At 39.0% G+C, this 18078-nt stretch overlaps 1 protein-coding gene across 4 annotated transcripts in view; it reads left to right on the top strand.

Annotated features, from left to right (window-relative positions):
- Positions 1 to 18078, top strand: part of MYO1B (myosin IB) — an 87815-nt gene that overhangs the window by 47872 nt on the left and 21865 nt on the right. For all 4 annotated transcript variants that reach the window (XM_062506780.1, XM_062506778.1, XM_062506779.1 and 1 more), the window contains exons 7-15: positions 209 to 307; positions 675 to 778; positions 1223 to 1370; positions 2017 to 2135; positions 2419 to 2505; positions 2848 to 2913; positions 13177 to 13281; positions 14801 to 14863; positions 15637 to 15837. In XM_062506780.1, the coding sequence (XP_062362764.1) occupies positions 209 to 307; positions 675 to 778; positions 1223 to 1370; positions 2017 to 2135; positions 2419 to 2505; positions 2848 to 2913; positions 13177 to 13281; positions 14801 to 14863; positions 15637 to 15837 (992 nt within the window). The remainder of the gene's footprint in view (positions 1 to 208; positions 308 to 674; positions 779 to 1222; positions 1371 to 2016; positions 2136 to 2418; positions 2506 to 2847; positions 2914 to 13176; positions 13282 to 14800; positions 14864 to 15636; positions 15838 to 18078) is intronic.

Here is an 18078-nt window from a genome sequence, read left to right as displayed (position 1 = left end):
ACATTGCAGCCTTTACCACAGCACTGGGCTTGCCCAAGCTCAAAGAAATATTTGAGATACGTTATAGACTATGATAAGGTTCATACTGAGCATCTTCTGGTTTGTGATGGTGATATAAAGCAATGAAGTGTAAAATGATGGAGGGTTCTATTCATTTTAAAGGGTCTGTCCCTGACCTGTGAGATTTTTTGTTTGTTTGCTTGTTTAGATCTGCTAGAGAAGTCTCGTGTTGTTAAGCAGCCAAGGGGTGAAAGAAACTTCCACATTTTCTATCAGATCCTGTCTGGTGCATCAGAAGAGTTTCTCTGTAAGTGTTGCCCTTGTGCCATGTTGAGATATGAGTTTTCTTTATATTTAATGTGCTATTCCATGCACATCATCTTTTGTGGGAAATGTGATATTGATTCATTTTTCAAATTATTGGTGGTAGTATCACTGGTAGTACCTGAAGTCCACATATGCTTTGATATTTTCCAGATACCTGAGTCAGAATTGGTTTAGCAATGTATTATAAACAAATTAGCAAACCTGTTCTTATTCAGAAGGCTAATAATTAAAAGGTCTTTGAAGAAAATCCAGTTAATAACAACCTATTCCTGACAATGCTGATTCTGAGATAAAATTGCTGCTAGCAAGAATGCTGTTGCTGATGATGTTTTTATTTGATTTATTAGGCAAACTCAAACTGGAGAGGGATTTCAGCAGATACAACTACCTGGGCCTTGATTCTGCCAGAGTGAATGGAGTGGATGATGCTTCAAACTTCAGAACAGTCAGGGTGAGAAGGAGCAGGGCTGGCTGTGCACTCAGCAGTCACAAAAGAAGGGGAAAATAAAAAATAAAAAAAGAGCCTAGATGCCTTGGTCAGATCCTGGGAGGAGTTATATTTGTAGTGCCTTAGGACAGCAGGAGTATCTGGTCATTTGGCTGGCAAAAGTTGGGTTGGGTTACAAACTGAATTAAGTGGCTAAAAAAAGTACAGCGTTTCAGAAACCCAAATATTGAAAATGGGTCCTAGAATGGACTGGACTGAACACCAGCTCCATTTTCACACCTCCTGTGTGGTAGAAAACTTACTTTAGCATAGGAATTATGCCATGTACTTTTAGTAGCAGAAGCGTTCACATTTGTAATTAATGCAGATAAATGGTGAAGTTTTCAAGTATGACCCGTTTAAATGTAGTCGCTTTTTTTCCACATAATTTTATTTGTTCCCTTTCAGAATGCAATGCAGATTGTTGGGTTTATGGATCATGAAACACAGTCAGTTTTTGAAGTAGTGGCAGCCGTTCTGAAATTGGGAAATATTGAATTTAAGCCTGAATCTCGTGCAAATGGCCTAGATGAAAGTAAAATCAAAGATAAAAATGGTAAGATGGGATTAGTGATGGGAGGAAAGCCACTAATTTGTCTGAAGTCATTATTAATTTTGTAGTTTCTGCGGATGTACAATATCTTTACATTTGAATTAAATTAGATTGTTTCCAGAGCTCACCCTCAGGCAACTATGGGCTGTAGTCTGTGCAATTTCAATCATTCTGTTTGAAATTCCAAAAATTATTATTTTCTTTTCCCCCACTTTATTAGCACTTTGTTCTAAAATGTTAAACGTTTCTGTGCCTTTATGAAGCTGCTTGTTTTTCCTGCAGTGGAGGATTTTTCTTCTTTTTCCTTTAACATTAGATTCATTTGGTGATATTTTTTGCAGCTGATGTATTTTGGAAGTTCATTTCCATCTGGAAGTTTTTCGTTTGGAAAAGTAGCCTGCTATAAATGGAGGGAAAGTTTCTTCTCAAAAATAAGTGGCTAGGAAGTGCTTTAAAAACCAGCAGCTCTGCTTCCTTGCTCTGTGCATATTTTTAAAAACTTTGCTTGGGGAGAGAGTGAATGGGGAGCACTTCTGTTGAAGAGCATTTTGGGAAAACACCACACTTCTTAAAGGCTGCTAGTTTTGGGGAAGAAAACACAATAATAATGGAGCATTCACTGTGTTTACACTTTGCTTTTTCTTGCCAGAACTCAAGGAAATCTGTGAGTTGACAGGTATAGACCAGTCTGTACTGGAGAGAGCTTTCAGCTTCCGGACAGTTGAGGCCAAACAAGAGAAAGTTTCAACAACACTAAATGTGGCTCAGGTAAAAAAGAGGTCCTGATTTAAAAGGCAATAATAATTTAAAATGGAAGTTCTGTTCTGCATGATTAAATCATAAATAATGATTTAAACAAAACTGCAACTGAAAGGCTGAATAAATCCCAAGCCTACACAAGTTTTTTTCTTCAGTGGTTTCTCAATGTTGAGAGATACTGGATGCTTTGGTTTTGTGTGTGAATTACCTCCAGAAGATGAGGGGTAGGCTTGAAAATGTTTGGTTTAACCCAGAATTTCTTACATTTCTTTTCTTCCTTCTTCTTTTTTAGGCTTATTATGCCCGTGATGCTCTGGCTAAGAATTTGTACAGTCGACTGTTCTCCTGGCTTGTTACCAGGATCAATGAGAGCATTAAGGTATTGTTGCTTCGTGCTTGTAAAAAAAATAAATAAAACAAAAAAGAAAAGGAAAAAAATCAATAGAAATCCTTCAAATGAAAGTGGACAGTAAAATTTGTCAATTTAATTTCTCCTGGCTGCATGCTGTTACACACAAATAACCTTGTCACAGCTCAACAAACTGCTCCCTGCTCTGTTCTTAAGCTTATAAAAATATTCACATTAAGTGTATTTTGGGAAACCATACTTAACATTTCAGTTTTGTGGTGTTTGACAGCCTACTTATGAGATACAGCCATTTTCTTGAGTCCCAGATATGCTATGTACAGATGACTGACTCAATGTTTAATTTTGTTTAAGGCACAAACAAAAGTAAGAAAGAAGGTAATGGGGGTGCTGGACATCTATGGCTTTGAAATTTTTGAGGTAAGACCTTTATAGTGGTGACCATTTAGTGAGAGAGCTGTTTTTAAAGCTTAACAGAGTTGTAAATGAGTTCATAATCAGAATATATGTAATTTGACTCAAGTGTGTCATGCCTGACCAAAAAAAAAAAAAACCCTAGAAAAATAAGTTAAAGAGAGATGTCTTGACATGTCTGGCAATTGAAACAAAAAATTATGGAAGTCAAACTTGTGTTTTTACACCATAGATAAATAAATATTTATGATGGATAAACGAAATATATTTTGGTGTGGCATACATTCTGAGCATAGGAGAAATTCTGGCACTGTCATTTCTACCCTGAGGCATTTTGTGGATGTCTTTGAACAAGCTGTGTATCCTGAGAGGGGGAAAAAAAAACCCAAACAAAAACCACCCAACAAAAATAGTACATTTTTTCCTGTCAAAATTACACAAGGACTTATATTGCATTTCATTTCAATTCACTTAGGTAAATACTCTGTACCTATTCCTAGCTAGAGATCTGTGGCTCAATGCTGTTTGTTTACAATAGTATTTTTAGACTGGTGGTATTTTGAAACAAAACAATCAATGAGGAGTTTTTAATTGGGTTAGAAAGCACCAGGGACGGGGCATTTTCATAAATCTTGTTCTGACAGTTTTTGTTAAAAGATTTATAGATCTTTGTTGGAATCTGTATGTGTTTAAACTACAAACTCATCTGAGTAAAAAAAAAAAATAACATGCAATCCCAACCCACTCCCCTACATCCCTCTTAGAAATCTGGGGAGGGTGTTTAAACTGTGTTGAAAATGGGAATAATGCAGAAAAGAGTAATAGTTTGTGTGAGGGTGCTGTAAGCTGCCTTTCAGAAGCAGAACATGCAGCCATGTGCAAATCAGAGCCCCTCTGTGGAGAGGAAAGCTGAGATTTGCCTCAAGGGCTTGCTGAGCAAGGTTGTGTTGTTTGCATTGAACACCAGAGCATATTTATGAAAAAACATCATGCAAGATGTTCCAGGTGGCTCAGTGGGGATCCTGGTGCCAGAGCTCTTGGGAGCTGGTCCTTGCAGTAGATTTTAGGATGCTGGCACTGGAGTGGTGCTGCTGGCATCCTCAGGTAGGACTTGTTTATTCTAGCTCCCCTGTGTTTGGTTAAGTTAGACATGCACAGGGAGGTGGGAGATAGGAGCTTGCACCAGCACGGGAGCCAAGTGAAGGATTGTGCTTGTGGGATGGTGTAATTTTCATCTTTTCTACGTTCAGCATCTTAGAAAGTTGTAAGCAAGTGGCTGAGTGCAGGAGAAAAAAATCCCTGTCTTTTTTTCATTTTTCACTTGCCTGTCATACTGAATTACAGTGTAGCTTCCTCAAAAGCTGGAAACTCAAAAGCTTTAAAATAATGTGGGTGGTTATTGTTCACTCCTTTAAATGCCAAGTGTTGGTTTTCCTGGAAAAGTTGGGGAAGGTTTTGCCTTGTGACTTGAGGATCAAATTCATCAGTACATTCGTACAAAGTGTGACTCTCTCATGAGTTAAGACCCATGGTGAGAATAACAGCTTGGTTCAGCATCACAGAAATAATTCAAATTATTGTTTAAATTTATTTATATTAAAGCAACTAATCAATAAATAACATTTTTGACACAGTGCAGCCACGTAAGCCAAGGAAAATTTAATAATGTCTTAAGATTTATAGCATGATGAATACAGTGGAATCTGAAGTGTTTTGCTGTGTGGTACACCTGTAAATAGCCAAACTTTCAAAGTATTAGCTAATGACAGTAGCACATTCATCTAATTATAAATCAGTTAAAGCCTATGACTAAAAATGTGCAGCTCCCTCTTGAACCTAATTCTTAAGTCATATTTTGATTTTTCACATCCGTTCCTGAAAGTTAGAACTAATGTCAGCTCTAGAAAGAATGTTGGCAAAAATGCACTTGAAAGGCTTCATCTCTAAATTTGTGCCTTTTGTCTGCAAGCAGTTTGATGTGCTGAGGCTAGAAAGGCTACATTAATGACATTTCTACTCAAGAATCAGGCAGGTTTCTCCTTAGTGCGTGGTCTTTGACCTGAAGTGGCCTTGTGCCCTGGAGCCAGAACATATCAAAACCCACAGGAGGTGTGGCAGGAGTTTTTTATATACATGCAAAATATTTACACGGGAAGCTCAGGACCATTGGAATAAGCAGAAAGGGATGTGTTAGCTGAAGGGTGATTTTTTTTTTTTTTTTTTTTTTTACATTTTAAATTCTCTTTTGCTTTGTTTTTGAGGTTTTTTTGTCTTGTTTCCTCGTGGGAAGCAAATATTTCTCAGGTCTTTTTCCTTACAGTTCCTTGTGTAAGAAGAGTGAATAAAGAATTCCAGGTTTACCATTCTGAAAGATCCTACACTTCACCTCCTTGATGACAATAGCAGTCTTGTTCTATTATATGCAAATTGAAGCTTTTAAATGAGATTTTTGTCATCTATTTTTGAAATATTAATTTATCTGCTGTTCACTGAGGTTTCTGCAATTTTCTGCAGTTTAAGACAAAGTTAATTTATGAAGATAACTGGAGATTCCTTGGAAGTCAAAGGAGAAAAGATAACTGGAGTATTGCTACTGCTGGCATATCCTCCTTGGGATTTGAATTTTGCTAGTATATTGATCAAATACAAACCCTATTTTTCAGACAAACACAAAAGCCATCCAAGAAAGTGGATATAAGGACTTGGCTGTCTAAACATTCAGATTAGGGAATTTAAATCTATCAATAATCCTCAGACACTGTGGGTTTGGCAGACGTCAGCAGTGAGCTTGGCTATGCAATCCACAGAATAGGTGCAGTAAAGCTGTGTTTATTTTTGAGTCCTGCCATGCCTTTTGTGGTAAGCCAAATGCCAAATGCTGGGACTGAATGTTTGCGAAGCGAAACGCTGAAATTTTGGGTGGCTCTGTGTGAATTGTCTGTGGGCAAGGATTTAGGGACTAGGATTAGCCTGAAAATGCAGCCTTGGAGGGCTGGGCTGGTTGTGCAACTGTGCTGCTGCAGTTTGGGCAGTGGCTGAAGCCTGACACTAATTGCTCCAGGGATGTTTATCCACATTTTTGAGCAGCTGCGTGCGTAGTCAGTGTGCAGTCTAGACTGTGATGGGAGATGGGGTAGGGGTGATGGCTGGTGGCACCAGGACTTTTGGCATCAGCTTGGTTCCAGGCTTCCTGGGGAAGGGTTGGGGCTGTTCCCATTTTATTCCATGTTTGATTGTGTGTTTTGGGGCAGAAAGCTGTTTCTGCATCCCTGCAGAATGTCGGGGCAGGGTGGTGGAAGGATGGGGTTTGTGATCCAGAAGGGAAGGCTGAAGGAGGCAGATGATGGGGACCTGGCAGGGCTCAGCAGAGATGAGCAGAAGGCTCTCTCCATTTGCTTTAAGTGTTAAGCTTCCTGTTGTGTGCATTTCCTGGGGAGACAAGAAGTAGGGAATGTAAAAATGAAGGTCTTGGAGCAAGTGTGAATATTGCATCCTGCCCAGCCCTTCAGAGACAGAAGTGTCTGTCTGTGCTAGTTGGCTTAAAGGCTTTATTCTGAGTACTCAGGTGCTGCTCTGCAGCTGGTCCAGATGATGAAATTAATGATGTGGAGTGCAGTTTTATGGAAGTTAATGCTGCCAAACAAGGATTATTGTTGAAATTTGCCAGGCCTTGAGAAGACAGTTTGAGAGTGTGAGTAGTTTCTGCTCAGTCCCTTGGTGTGGAGCAGTTTGTTCCACGTGTTCTAGCCTGGCAAGAAACTGGGGTGCACTGGCCATAGAGTTGCAGAGAGGGACTGGTTCCATTTGGTTGACCAGAGGTGATGTGGCTGCCTTGTCTTTGGGGACAGCATCTGACCAACTCCTTTTGCTCCAGGTAGGTAAGAACACGCAAAGACATGGCAGAACCTACCACATTGTGTGTAAAACCCACCAGTGAATAAAAACATCACCGGTTAACCAGCCAAAGAAACCACCCAGCAGTAAAAGCAGGTCTGCTCCTCACAGTCTGTGGTGCATTTTGATAGCACGTTTCTTTTTTATTCAAGGCAATTATCTTGTTTCTTGTGCATGGAAGTCCCTTGAGGTGACAGAAAGAAGCTTGGTCCCACTGCAGGTACTATGTGAGCTGCCACCTGGACAATGATAAAATTACAATATCTCTATTGAAGGAATATGTTAGAATTATGAAGAATGCATTTACTTCACATTAACAAGTTCATAGTTGTGTTAATTGTCTGTTTTTGGAGGGAGGTAACCAAATAAGGAGCAGTAATCATTGAAAATGTCTTTCTGAGGTGTTTAAGGCATGAAAAAATAGGGGAGATATTTCCACCTTCACCATAAACTGTACAGCAGCTTGGTCCAGTTGCTTTTCTTTTCTCTGTCCTATTGATTACATGAAGGACTTTACAGTTTCAGAATGCTCTGAGAGACTGCTCCTGAATCAGACTCTTCCCCCCAACATCCCAAGGGATTATTTTACAGGAGAAGGGGCTAGTTATTAGCTAGCAGCATGATATATATTAGACAAAAAAAAAATCTAAGGAAAAAAGTTGACTTATCAGGATCTTATTTTATCTTCTCTTTTTCTTTTTTGTTAATCTGAGAACCCATTTTTCTTGTCTTTGTCTCTAACTCAGCCATGGATATCTCTTGATCTCTTGTTTGGTTTGTTGCCCTAATCGCCAGACCATCATTTACAGCTCCTTTTTCTAGGCTGTCTACCTTGCCATAAATTTCCTTTCTGAAATTTTTCAACCCTTTGCTGATGCCCAGAAGTTTATCATATACTGGCAAGTAGCAGCGCCAAAATGTGTGTACTCAGCCCTCTGCTTCTTCTGGCAAACCCCAGCCTAGTGGGAAAGAGGAGAACTGAATTTTTAATCCATAATTGATCAACTGCCTCTGCTGGCAATGTTATGAGAGAGAGGAGCTTTATAGAGAGGGGACCCTTGGCTGGACTCCTAGGTGCCAGGGAGATTTGAAAACGCTGTTAAAGCAATCATTTCCTTAAGTGCTGGGATGCTGAAAGCAGAGATGCATCCTAGGAAGTTAACCACTATTTAATTAATTGTTTTGTAATGTTAAGTATTTGGACAGGCTTATTTTGCAACACGCAGTTTTATGAAGCAAATCCCATTGGCTGGCTCTTTGCAACAGAGGAAATACTTGAAATGCTGGAGCAAAAATGCACAAATGTTCTGCTTCAGATTGTGAGAATAATGTTTTACCCCTGCAGCAGCTATTTCTGTCTTAGTAGAGGAGTGGTTGTGATTATACAGTAGGTTCTTGGCTGTTTGTAATTCCTGTTGTTCCAGGACTAATTTATCAGGTTGAGTTTGTTGAAGTGGTGGTACCTGGGTTTCCCCAGGAATCATACCTGCACTGGACTCCCTGTAGTTTCTTACCCTTTTAAGTCCAAATTTGGTTCAGACCTGTGTGTGCCTGGCCAGCACATCTGGGAGCAAGATGGATTTCAGAGTTCTCTACCTGGCACACTATCTCTAAAGGGCTGAAGTTGAGCTACACAAATACAGAAAATGGAGAATCCCCAAAGCTTCGGCACAGATCTTCCTTCCTTCCATGAGGTGCACTGAGACATGGCTCGATTGCATAGAGTGAAATATTTATAATTAAAAAATGTGCCTCTCTGGTTCTTTTGCCTATATTTACACAAAAGCCCAGAACAGTCTAGTTTACAGGAAATGAACTTGATTGCTCAAATGTCTGTACATGTAAACAGAACAGAAAGGGATAAATATTGATAACATGCCTTTACTAAATTTGCAAAAAAACTGAAAAATTGTTATAACCGAGTCACGTTATAACTGGGTCATTGCTTTCTGAGATTAAAATAGTATCTTTTTTCATTTTCTTTAAATGTAATTTCCCCATTTTGCAGATTTTAACTTCCTAGCATTTATATTCCTTAGTTTCATCTCATAAACTTGTATGCTTGTGTGGTCATACATAAAACCCCCTATCCCCAGACACCACAGTAGCATATAAATTGAATTTGCTGGTTGGTTTCACTCTTCATTCCACCATTCATCTCAGTGAAGTGAGTATGTTGCTCTTTTATCATCATTACTTTTGCCATCTGGCTTTTTCTCTAGGGGCCTGATGGAACTACTTGGGGTCACCTGCTTATGTTAGGAGGCACTCAGGGACTTCTGATGCCTGGAGCTGTGTTGATATTTTAAAAATCTTACTTTCTGGGGCTGTTTATGATAGAGCAGAAATACCAGTCTCTTTATGTCTTCTTCCCTTCTCGCACTGATGTAAAAATTGATCTTAATGACATCGGTCCTGGTGATGATTTGAAATGTTTAGGGTTTGCTTTCTTTTAAAAGATGCTTTTCCTTTAAATGCATCTCATGTATTATTTTTATTATTTTAGCTGTATGTGTTTGCATAATGTATTTGAAAAAATGTGGCTGGACACCTTTTTGTTAGTGTGGTTGCAGACTGAGCAATGTGTAGAGTTTTGAATTCCTCTGAACAAAAATGGTGTTTAATTTGGGGAAAAACAGTGGAGAGGACACAAAAATTGGAACACTTAGACTTTATTAGGCAGGTGGAAGTTAAGAATTTATTCCTGCCTGATGGAAAGGTACCCAGTTTTCAGTTTTAAGCAGGTATCTTAGTTCCTTAGCATCTTTGGAAATTGTTGGAAACTGAGTAGCAAAAGTGAATTTGAATTCTCTGTGGGGACAGAAGGTTAGAAAGAATCTGAGGTTGATAAGAAAATACCCTGTTTTAGATATTTTCTGTTCATAAATCTAATGGAGATATTTCTACCTGAGGCAAGTCAAGAGTTTTTTAGCCTTTCCCCCCCCCCCCCCCCCCCTTTTTATGACAGAAATATTTTTGTCTGTCTTGCATTAGTATTTTACAGGGATAAAAATGTATCAAGTCAGCAACAAGCCATATATGTTTTTTTTTCCAGATGATTCCATGCTACACAAGTGAAATTTTTCAAAGAAGTTAGGTAAAATATTAAGGACAAAAAAATATTTTCTGTAGGACTTTTGAGCACCTGTGTGTAATAGCTGTGGCTCACAGATAGAACTTTATAGGCTAGTTTATATGATCACTTTATTTTTGCATGGAGAAGAATTTTTTTAGCATTCAAAACTTGCTATTAGTAAAATACCAACACCATGAAGGTTGATAAAGAATGAAGCTGTATGAGCAAGACAACATTATTTGTGAAGCACAGACCATGGTGAAGTAGCCTTTGATTTTTGTCAGTGAATTTTTCTACTCCTTTAAATTTAGTGCTGCATCTGCTAGAAGATTCAGAGGTTAAGCTGAGGGTGGTTGGTTGAGCTGTATCTATAAATTCAACATGACTTTGAGCCTATCTCAGGTGACGTTCTGTTTTCCCAGCACCTTTATTTAATTTGAGAGACTGTGTGATTTTACATCCCCTGTAGGTTTTGTTATGTATCCCACAGTGCTTTCAAAGGCATGGTTAGAAAGCTGCTATTAAAATGCAGGAATTGAAGTGATGCCCTCGACTTTAAAAGTAGCAGAATTGCAGCCTGGAAGAGAAGCTGACACCTTGAGAAGATATGCTCTTAATTTTTATTTTTTTTTTTTATTTTTTTTTTTCCCTTTAAATTTCCTCCCTAAGACTATTTGATAGTTCATCCTCCAATTTTGGATCTGAGTGCACTGCTTCTGTGTTGGTCAAACCCCTTTCTGTCACTTACCACAAGTGGTCAGCATAAAGGAGCAGGTAGTTTCTGATGGCTGGGCTCCTCCAGCCCATCTCCTCAGTGGGTTTAGTGATGTGTTAGCACTGGCATGGGTTATTCTCTACTGCCTTCTTAAAAAAAAAATTTAAAAAATCAAAAAATCAGAAGTCCTTTAGATCCCTTCTAGTTCTGTTCTATTCATTTCTATAAGACCTTCATTAAAATATTGGGGGGACAGCTCATTTGTGAATGTTTGTATGTGCTTTGTGGAGCCCTCACATAATTAAAAATCAGAGATATCCATTAAGGGAGGCTAAATGAACAACCTTTGCTGCCTTCCTTAGAATTGCTTAGAAATAAATGCTCTTAATTTTTTTTTTTTGGTTGGTTTTTTTGTTATATAGGTTTTTAAAAACCTTTTCTGAAGAGTACTTAATTTACCAAATGTTTTCTGTTCTGCTCGGAGTTAAGTGCTATGAGACTTTCAGTAATTTCAAATGTTTTCTCTCATTTTCTTTGCTGTAATTAACTGTCTTAGCCTTTTGCTCTGCATTATTCATAAAGAACAACATTGCTGCTGCTCTTCAATAACTTTTTTTTCCTGGAATAGCAGTTTTCAGTGGCTTGGCAATGTCAAATAGAATTTCATAGCTCAAAGTGAACGATTTGTGGAGAACTCTGTGGATTTTGGTTTGTCTCTTTTTTTTTTTTTTTTTCCTTTTTGGCAAGCCATAAATATCACAGATACACAGCAATCAGGAAAACATCTAGCAATTACTTTAATGTATTGTTAATGACCTTTCAATTAGATGGTTGAGCTGGATTTTCTGTTCAGTTTCCATCCTCTTTTGATGACCAAGCCTGTGTAATTTGTGAGTGAATAGTCCTTCAGCCTTTTTAATCAGAATAACCTGGTGTTCCTGAGGAGCAGTCTCTGAGTTGGGTGGCTTGTGCCTGGCAGGAGGACACAGAGTGTGTTTTACCCTCTCTTTGTCTGGGTGATGTGACAGTTGGGGTCCTTTTATTTCAAACTCAGTATATCTGAAGTGATGGCCTTATCTGAATGTGTCAAGTAAACTTCTGCTCATTCTCCCTCCAGTGTTCTCTATTCCCTTCCACATTCTCCTCTCCTGATGCAGAGATCTGTGTGCCCAAGGTTATAAATATGGCTTTTAGAGGTAAAAAAATTGCCTGGTGATTTAGAGACAAGGCAACGCAAGGATGCTGTTCAGTGTTAGGCTCTGATGTGTCTCAACCTCTTGGTTTATTTGATATTTAGACAGTACCTAAAGATTCACTCACCTATGAAGATGTAATGCATAACATTTATGTACTACTTTGCATTTTCAGTGATTCAAAGATTGATCTACTTGGTACGCTAAAAAATGCTAATAGATATATTTTGTATTGTTATGGAAGTAGAATAAGTACTGACTGCAGTTTATGTAATTTCTTTTTCAACAGAATGCAGTAAGTATGACTTGTTTGCAGTGCTGATTTTGCTGCATGCCAGATTTTAACTCTCTCATCTAGAGCTATGCAAGTTTTGCAATCTCTGAGTGATAATTGCAGTTGGTGAGAGGGGCAGTGTTTGTGGCTGAGGAATTTTGGTGATCAGCTATGATTTTGCTTCATTTAAAACTAAAATTACAAAAGTAATCTGTGCTACCTCAATATTTTCTAATCTGCTTGTGTGCCCTTAATCTCATTTAGTGACCAGATCCTTAATTCAAACATTCAGACGATTACACTTGCCTTCAGAGATAAAAATTCCATCAGCATAATTTAAGCTTCACGGGTATTGAGTAGCAGATTATTTAAAAAGGCAGAGTGCCCTGTCACAGCCTGTGGTGGGGCAGTCACGAGGCTCCTTCCTGTGCCCACCCCTCCTGCTGGGGTCTGCTCTACTCCCTGGTCCCTTCTGCAAAGGGTCACACATCTGCTTGCTCCCTAACCCAGTTTTAGATGAATTAGCCTGTTAGAGGAATTCTAGTCAGTGAAGCTCTTTTGTTTCCCATCATTTCAAGGGGCAGTTTGTTGACAGGGAGGAGGTGGGTTGACCTCTGGAATCAATAATCTCTTAACCCAGGCTCAGCTGCAACTGGAATAGAAGCTTGAGCCTTGCTCTGTAGGGAAATAGGATGCTTTATTGACTGCTGAGTGGAAAAGAGCTAATGCTACTGTCATGATTTTATTTATCAGGCCCTGCAGAAGACTGCATTTTACATATGGGGACAGATTAGTGCAGGCAAAACTTGGGTTGTTTATTCCCTGCCACCACAGGTGTCCTTATGACTTGTTAAAAAGAGTCAGTGTGGAGGCATCGTGGAAAAAAACTACAGAGGTTTTTGTCCCTCCCCACGGATAAAGCCTCAGGGAAGGATTTGGTCTAAAATTTTTAAACTAATTGGGATCTCAGTCAAATATTACTCCAACCATCCCATCACAAAACTGGAAGGAATAGTTAATGCAGTGGCTTGTTGACCTGCAGCTGCTGCAGTAACTCACTCCAGCTGGGTTCCAGGCTGTTTGCACAAAGCAAATTCAAACATGTTTCATCTGACAGGACAACAGCTTTGAGCAGTTCATTATCAACTACTGTAATGAGAAGTTGCAGCAGATCTTCATTGAACTTACCCTCAAAGAAGAGCAGGAGGAATACATCCGAGAGGTAACGCTTGAATGGATGCTCCCTTATCCCACTCCCTTTGTCCCTCTAAAGATACACAGGCATGCAGGCTGGAACCATTTTTCAGGCACCAGAGGCACATTTGGACCACAGGACTGTGACATGGAGCATGTTTGTGTGGGGCTGTGTGGTAGTCACATTAAGCAAAAAAATGTTGGTTTGGCATTTGTTTCACATTATGAGTTCTCCAGGTGAAAACCAGACCCAGCTCTGATTCATTCATTGGCAACAATGACTGGCAGTTCTGAGCAAAGGCTAATTGATTTATTAGAACACTAATATCACTTTCTGGTATTAGTGCCACGTGTTTTGGATTGTACAGCAGTGTCTGGGATGCACCCCAAGAACAGCCACAGCCAGCCCTTCCTCAAAGGGAACTGGGTGGCTAAAATAATAACGTGAAACATTAAAGAAACTGCAAATAGATTTTTGGTTCTAGTGTTCTTTCAGGTATGAAGGGAGCCATGTGAGCTTTGTGGATAAATTTAAGATGTCCTGTGGAGTCCAGCCTCTGGTGTTTGATGTTATTCTGTGAGTGAACATCAAGCTAAAGTTTTAATAGGTTTTAGCAGTGCTCCACATGAGGCACAGAGCTCAGACAAAATACCAGCTCCCAGCTGTAAAAACTGGCACACACTGTCTGTACTCAAACTGGATGATACCATTTTGCTGTATAAACATTTTTTTTAAAAATGACATAAAGTTCCTGCCTTACGATCCTGAGGATAACATGAAATTTTGGCATCTCTTTTTAATTTTGCATTCAGTGGTGAACCATCATTACTTCAGTTTGGTTCTGAATGATATTTCAGATGCTCTGAGAAAAGTAAACTGTGAGAAGTACCACAGAGTGCGAATTAGGAATGAAATTAATATTTTCCTTCTTTCAGCCATTTGCCCTACCAGTGCTACCTCGGGGTGCATTGGCATCTCACCCTGGAAATTTTATCGCTGATGTTCGAAAAAAAATCGAGATATTAAGAACATCTGAACAACAGTCATACTCTGGATTTTTCAAATGGTCTGATCTAAATTTAGCCCTCTTTCTTCCTCCCATTAAAAAAAAAAAAAAAATTTAAAAAATCCCAGCAGTGAAGAACTTAGAAATTTTGATCTCAGGAGCTTGCAGTGACATGGGCTGATTTCCCTGTGGCCAGTGGGAGCGTGGGCAGCTCGGGAGGAGCCTGGCCTGGAGCCAGGGAGTGCATGGGAAGCTGACATGGGTGGGGGAAAGGAATGGAGAGAAGCTTTGGCAGCCACTCAAGGACACTCATTTTGCACAGATAATGTTAGGAGTAGATGATTGCTTCATTATTATTATTATTATTATTATTATTATTATTATTATTATTATTTCTTTCCCTAAATGAATTGTCGGTAAGCATGAAGAATTAAATTTGAAAGTAGTACCATGGTTGACTGGAATATTATTTTAATTGCCTAGAGGAAAAGCTCCCTCCGTTGTTTTCCTGTTCATACATTTATTTATGTTTTCTTATAGGGGATTGAATGGACTCATATTGAATATTTCAACAATGCTATTATTTGTGACCTAATAGAAAATGTAAGTTGTATTCAAGAGTCTCTCTGGGTAATTTTTAATGCATGGATTTAATTTAGCTGTATGCATCTTCATGCAGCAAGGTTTGTGAAATATGCCATTCATTGTATTATTCATCTTACATTGTGTAGTAGAAGTTTATTTTACTGAAGAGGGTTTTTTTAATAAATTTTGTTACTTTTGTAGAAATATTCAGCAGTATCTACACCAAAAAACCCCCAAGAACCTAATCAAACAGCTCTTAAATATTTACATTTAGTGCTGCTTTCAATAGCAGATACCACATGCTGCATTGTAATTAGCATTGATTTTAATATTTAAACTAGAAAACTCAATTACATGTTACTGAGTGGTTGAGGTACTGAAAGTACTTGCATACACTGAGAAGACTTCCAGTGCAAGAAGGATAAAATTCCTTAAAAATCAGAAAAGAACAGTTTTTGGCCATTAACATGAAATACATGGTGGTTTTTCCACAAACTGGATACTTCCAATTGAGTTGGAGTTGCTACAGTCTGAGTAAATGACATGAAGTTTCATTGTGAATTTTGGGATTCAGTTCTCATAAAAAGTCTTTCAGAAATGCAACTGCTAAAAGTCTGTTGGAAATGGTCAAGAGCCAAACTTTGAGATTTGTTTTTCCGGGTAGCAGAAGTCAAACAGGTGAAGGGTCTTTTTTCTTTTTGTTTGTTTTGGTTTGGTTTGGTTTTTTGTTTTGTTTTGTTTTTTGTGCTGTGATGGAAACAAGTACTAAATCTCTTGTTTTGGAACTTCAGAACCAAACTGGAATCCTGGCCATGCTGGATGAAGAATGCCTGAGACCAGGGACTGTTACTGATGACACCTTTTTAGAAAAGCTGAACCAGGTCTGTGCCACTCACCAGCATTTTGAGAGCAGGATGAGCAAGTGCTCCCGGTTCCTCAATGACACCTCCCTGCCTCACAGCTGCTTCAGGATTCAGCATTATGCTGGCAAGGTACCTGCTTAGAAGGAGCACGTGGTGTTGATTAAAAAAAATCCAGACCTGTCTTAACCTTTTCTGTCCTAAGCCTAAAATCTGTGATTCGAGCTGCAAGGCTTTAAGAGATCTTGGGATGGTTTTGGTTGGAAAGGAGATTAAATATCACCTAGCTCAAAACCCTTAGCATGGGCAGGGCACTTTTGACTGGAGTCCCATCCAGCCTGGTGTTGAACTCTTGCAGACATGGGAACCCCACGGTTGTGTGAGCAGCCTGTGCCAGGGGCTCACCACCCTCACAAGGAACAATTTCTTCCTGCTACCCAACCTAAAGCTGCCCTCTGTCAGTCTGGAGCCCCTGCCCCTTGTTCTGTCACTGCAAAAGTCCTGCTGCTCCCTTCTGCAAAGTCCTGCTGCTCTGCCTGAAATCAAAGCAGTTCTCCTTTCATTAAAGGAGAAAGGTGCCCTGTGTGCTTTGGTGCTGCATCAGGTCTCTGGAAATAAATCCCTGCTCACACTGACAAAAATTGACACGCATTTGTTGGCAGCATAGTCTGGAAAACATGTTCTTTGTCGCTGAGCTAGCTGCAGTTCTTAGTCATTGTTGAGGAAATGTGGTTTTTGTACATTTGAAGGAATTGGGTTTGATAGTCTGTGTTTGAACAGATGGAAGAGGAAGCTATATAGAGGGCCTGCAAAGGTTATCTGCATTTTACAACATAAGCAGTATGAATAAATACAAGTCTGACAGCTTTCAGTGTGTAATCCATTACAAGTTTTTATTATATTTTATTGCAGTGCAAATCAAAATAATTAAATGTATAGACTGAAGACAACTCATTTTAAAAAAAATTGAAAGTAAATGTAGGGTTGAAATTATATTTCTTATCTGAATCTGCTGATGTGATGTCACACAGTAAAGAATATTTGGAAAGTGTTTCATTTCCCCAGGACTGCTTAAAACTTTTTGAAATTTTCTCAATCTTACAATTTTGAATAGCTCAATAATTTTCTTATTCAGAATAGTCCTGGAAATATCAGACTTTCAGACTTATCTGACTATGCATTAAGAAGAGTTTGTAACTGCATATAATCTGTCAGAAGTTAATACCTAGGTTTTTCTTTGGTTGTCAGAAATCTAAGTGAATTGAGAACACCCCAGGACTTGGAGAAGGACTGTGCACAGATTGTGTCTTAGCAGGCAGTGTGAGGGTCTTTGATAGTTTCAGGCATTCACTTACCCAGCACAGTGAATTCCTCCTATTTTGGGAGGAATGTTGTTTTTCCATCCTCAGCTGAGAACATTTTGATCTTGTCACTGGTCAACAAAAGTTTGACCCTCCTTTTAAGAAATAAAAGTAATTTCATGTGAACCGTTGTTTTCTTGTTTGTTTTTTTTTTTTTTTTTCCCAGCAGTAGCATTTACTGCACCTGTCAGAACCAGAAACATGTTCTCCAAGGTAAAATGCTGCCTGAGTTCCCAGTGACTTGCTGTTGTGTAAAATACGTGCCAGTACTATTTGCATTCAGTATTCTGTGTACACAGTACATACCTATGCAGAACTGAGAAATCATGGGTCTGTAGAAGAATCTGTATTACCAGCCAAAGGACTTGTCACAATTAATCAAATCCATTTCCTACCCTCTAAAATTTAAGAAGCCAGTAGTAATCTGAAATCTGCATAAAGTTCCTCTGGCTTCCTGGGTACCCAGCTGCAGGTCAAAGCTTTGTACTGGTGCTTGTTGATACTGGACAGCTTTCCTGGTAAAAATCCTTTAAAATAACAGTTCCCTGGGGGCTGCACAGCTTGCTGCTTGCACTGTGATAGCAAGAGATGATATTCCATATCTTGTTTTAGTTAGGCAAATAATGTAAGCATTAGTACTTTGGAAGGAAAGGGTATTTTGGTTCAAAAGACAAGGAGAAAAACCTCGTCAGACAAAAAAAAAAAATGTTTTGGAGTCTTGGCAGGTGGTGGTGTGTCAGAGTTATCGTGGAAAAAGGGTTTCTTCCACTTCAGGAACCAGAACTGATTGACACAGGGAACTGTTGGCAGTATGAGAAAATGCATCTTTCTCAGGTAGCATGCTCAAAGACATTTTATCCAACAAAAAGTCATCCAAATGTCAGATTTAAAATGATAGCTGAAATACCCTTTAGTTTCTTTTGGACAGTTTGTAAGAAGGAGAAATCAATTTCCTGGCTAAGTTTTGAACTGGTCTATGTTGTAGTTCAAAACCTGTGCTAATGAGATTTCT

This window comes from Cinclus cinclus, chromosome 21 (genome assembly GCF_963662255.1).
Source record: "Cinclus cinclus chromosome 21, bCinCin1.1, whole genome shotgun sequence".
NCBI classification, from domain to species: domain Eukaryota; kingdom Metazoa; phylum Chordata; class Aves; order Passeriformes; family Cinclidae; genus Cinclus; species Cinclus cinclus.
This window is presented reverse-complemented; position numbering and strand designations above follow the sequence as displayed.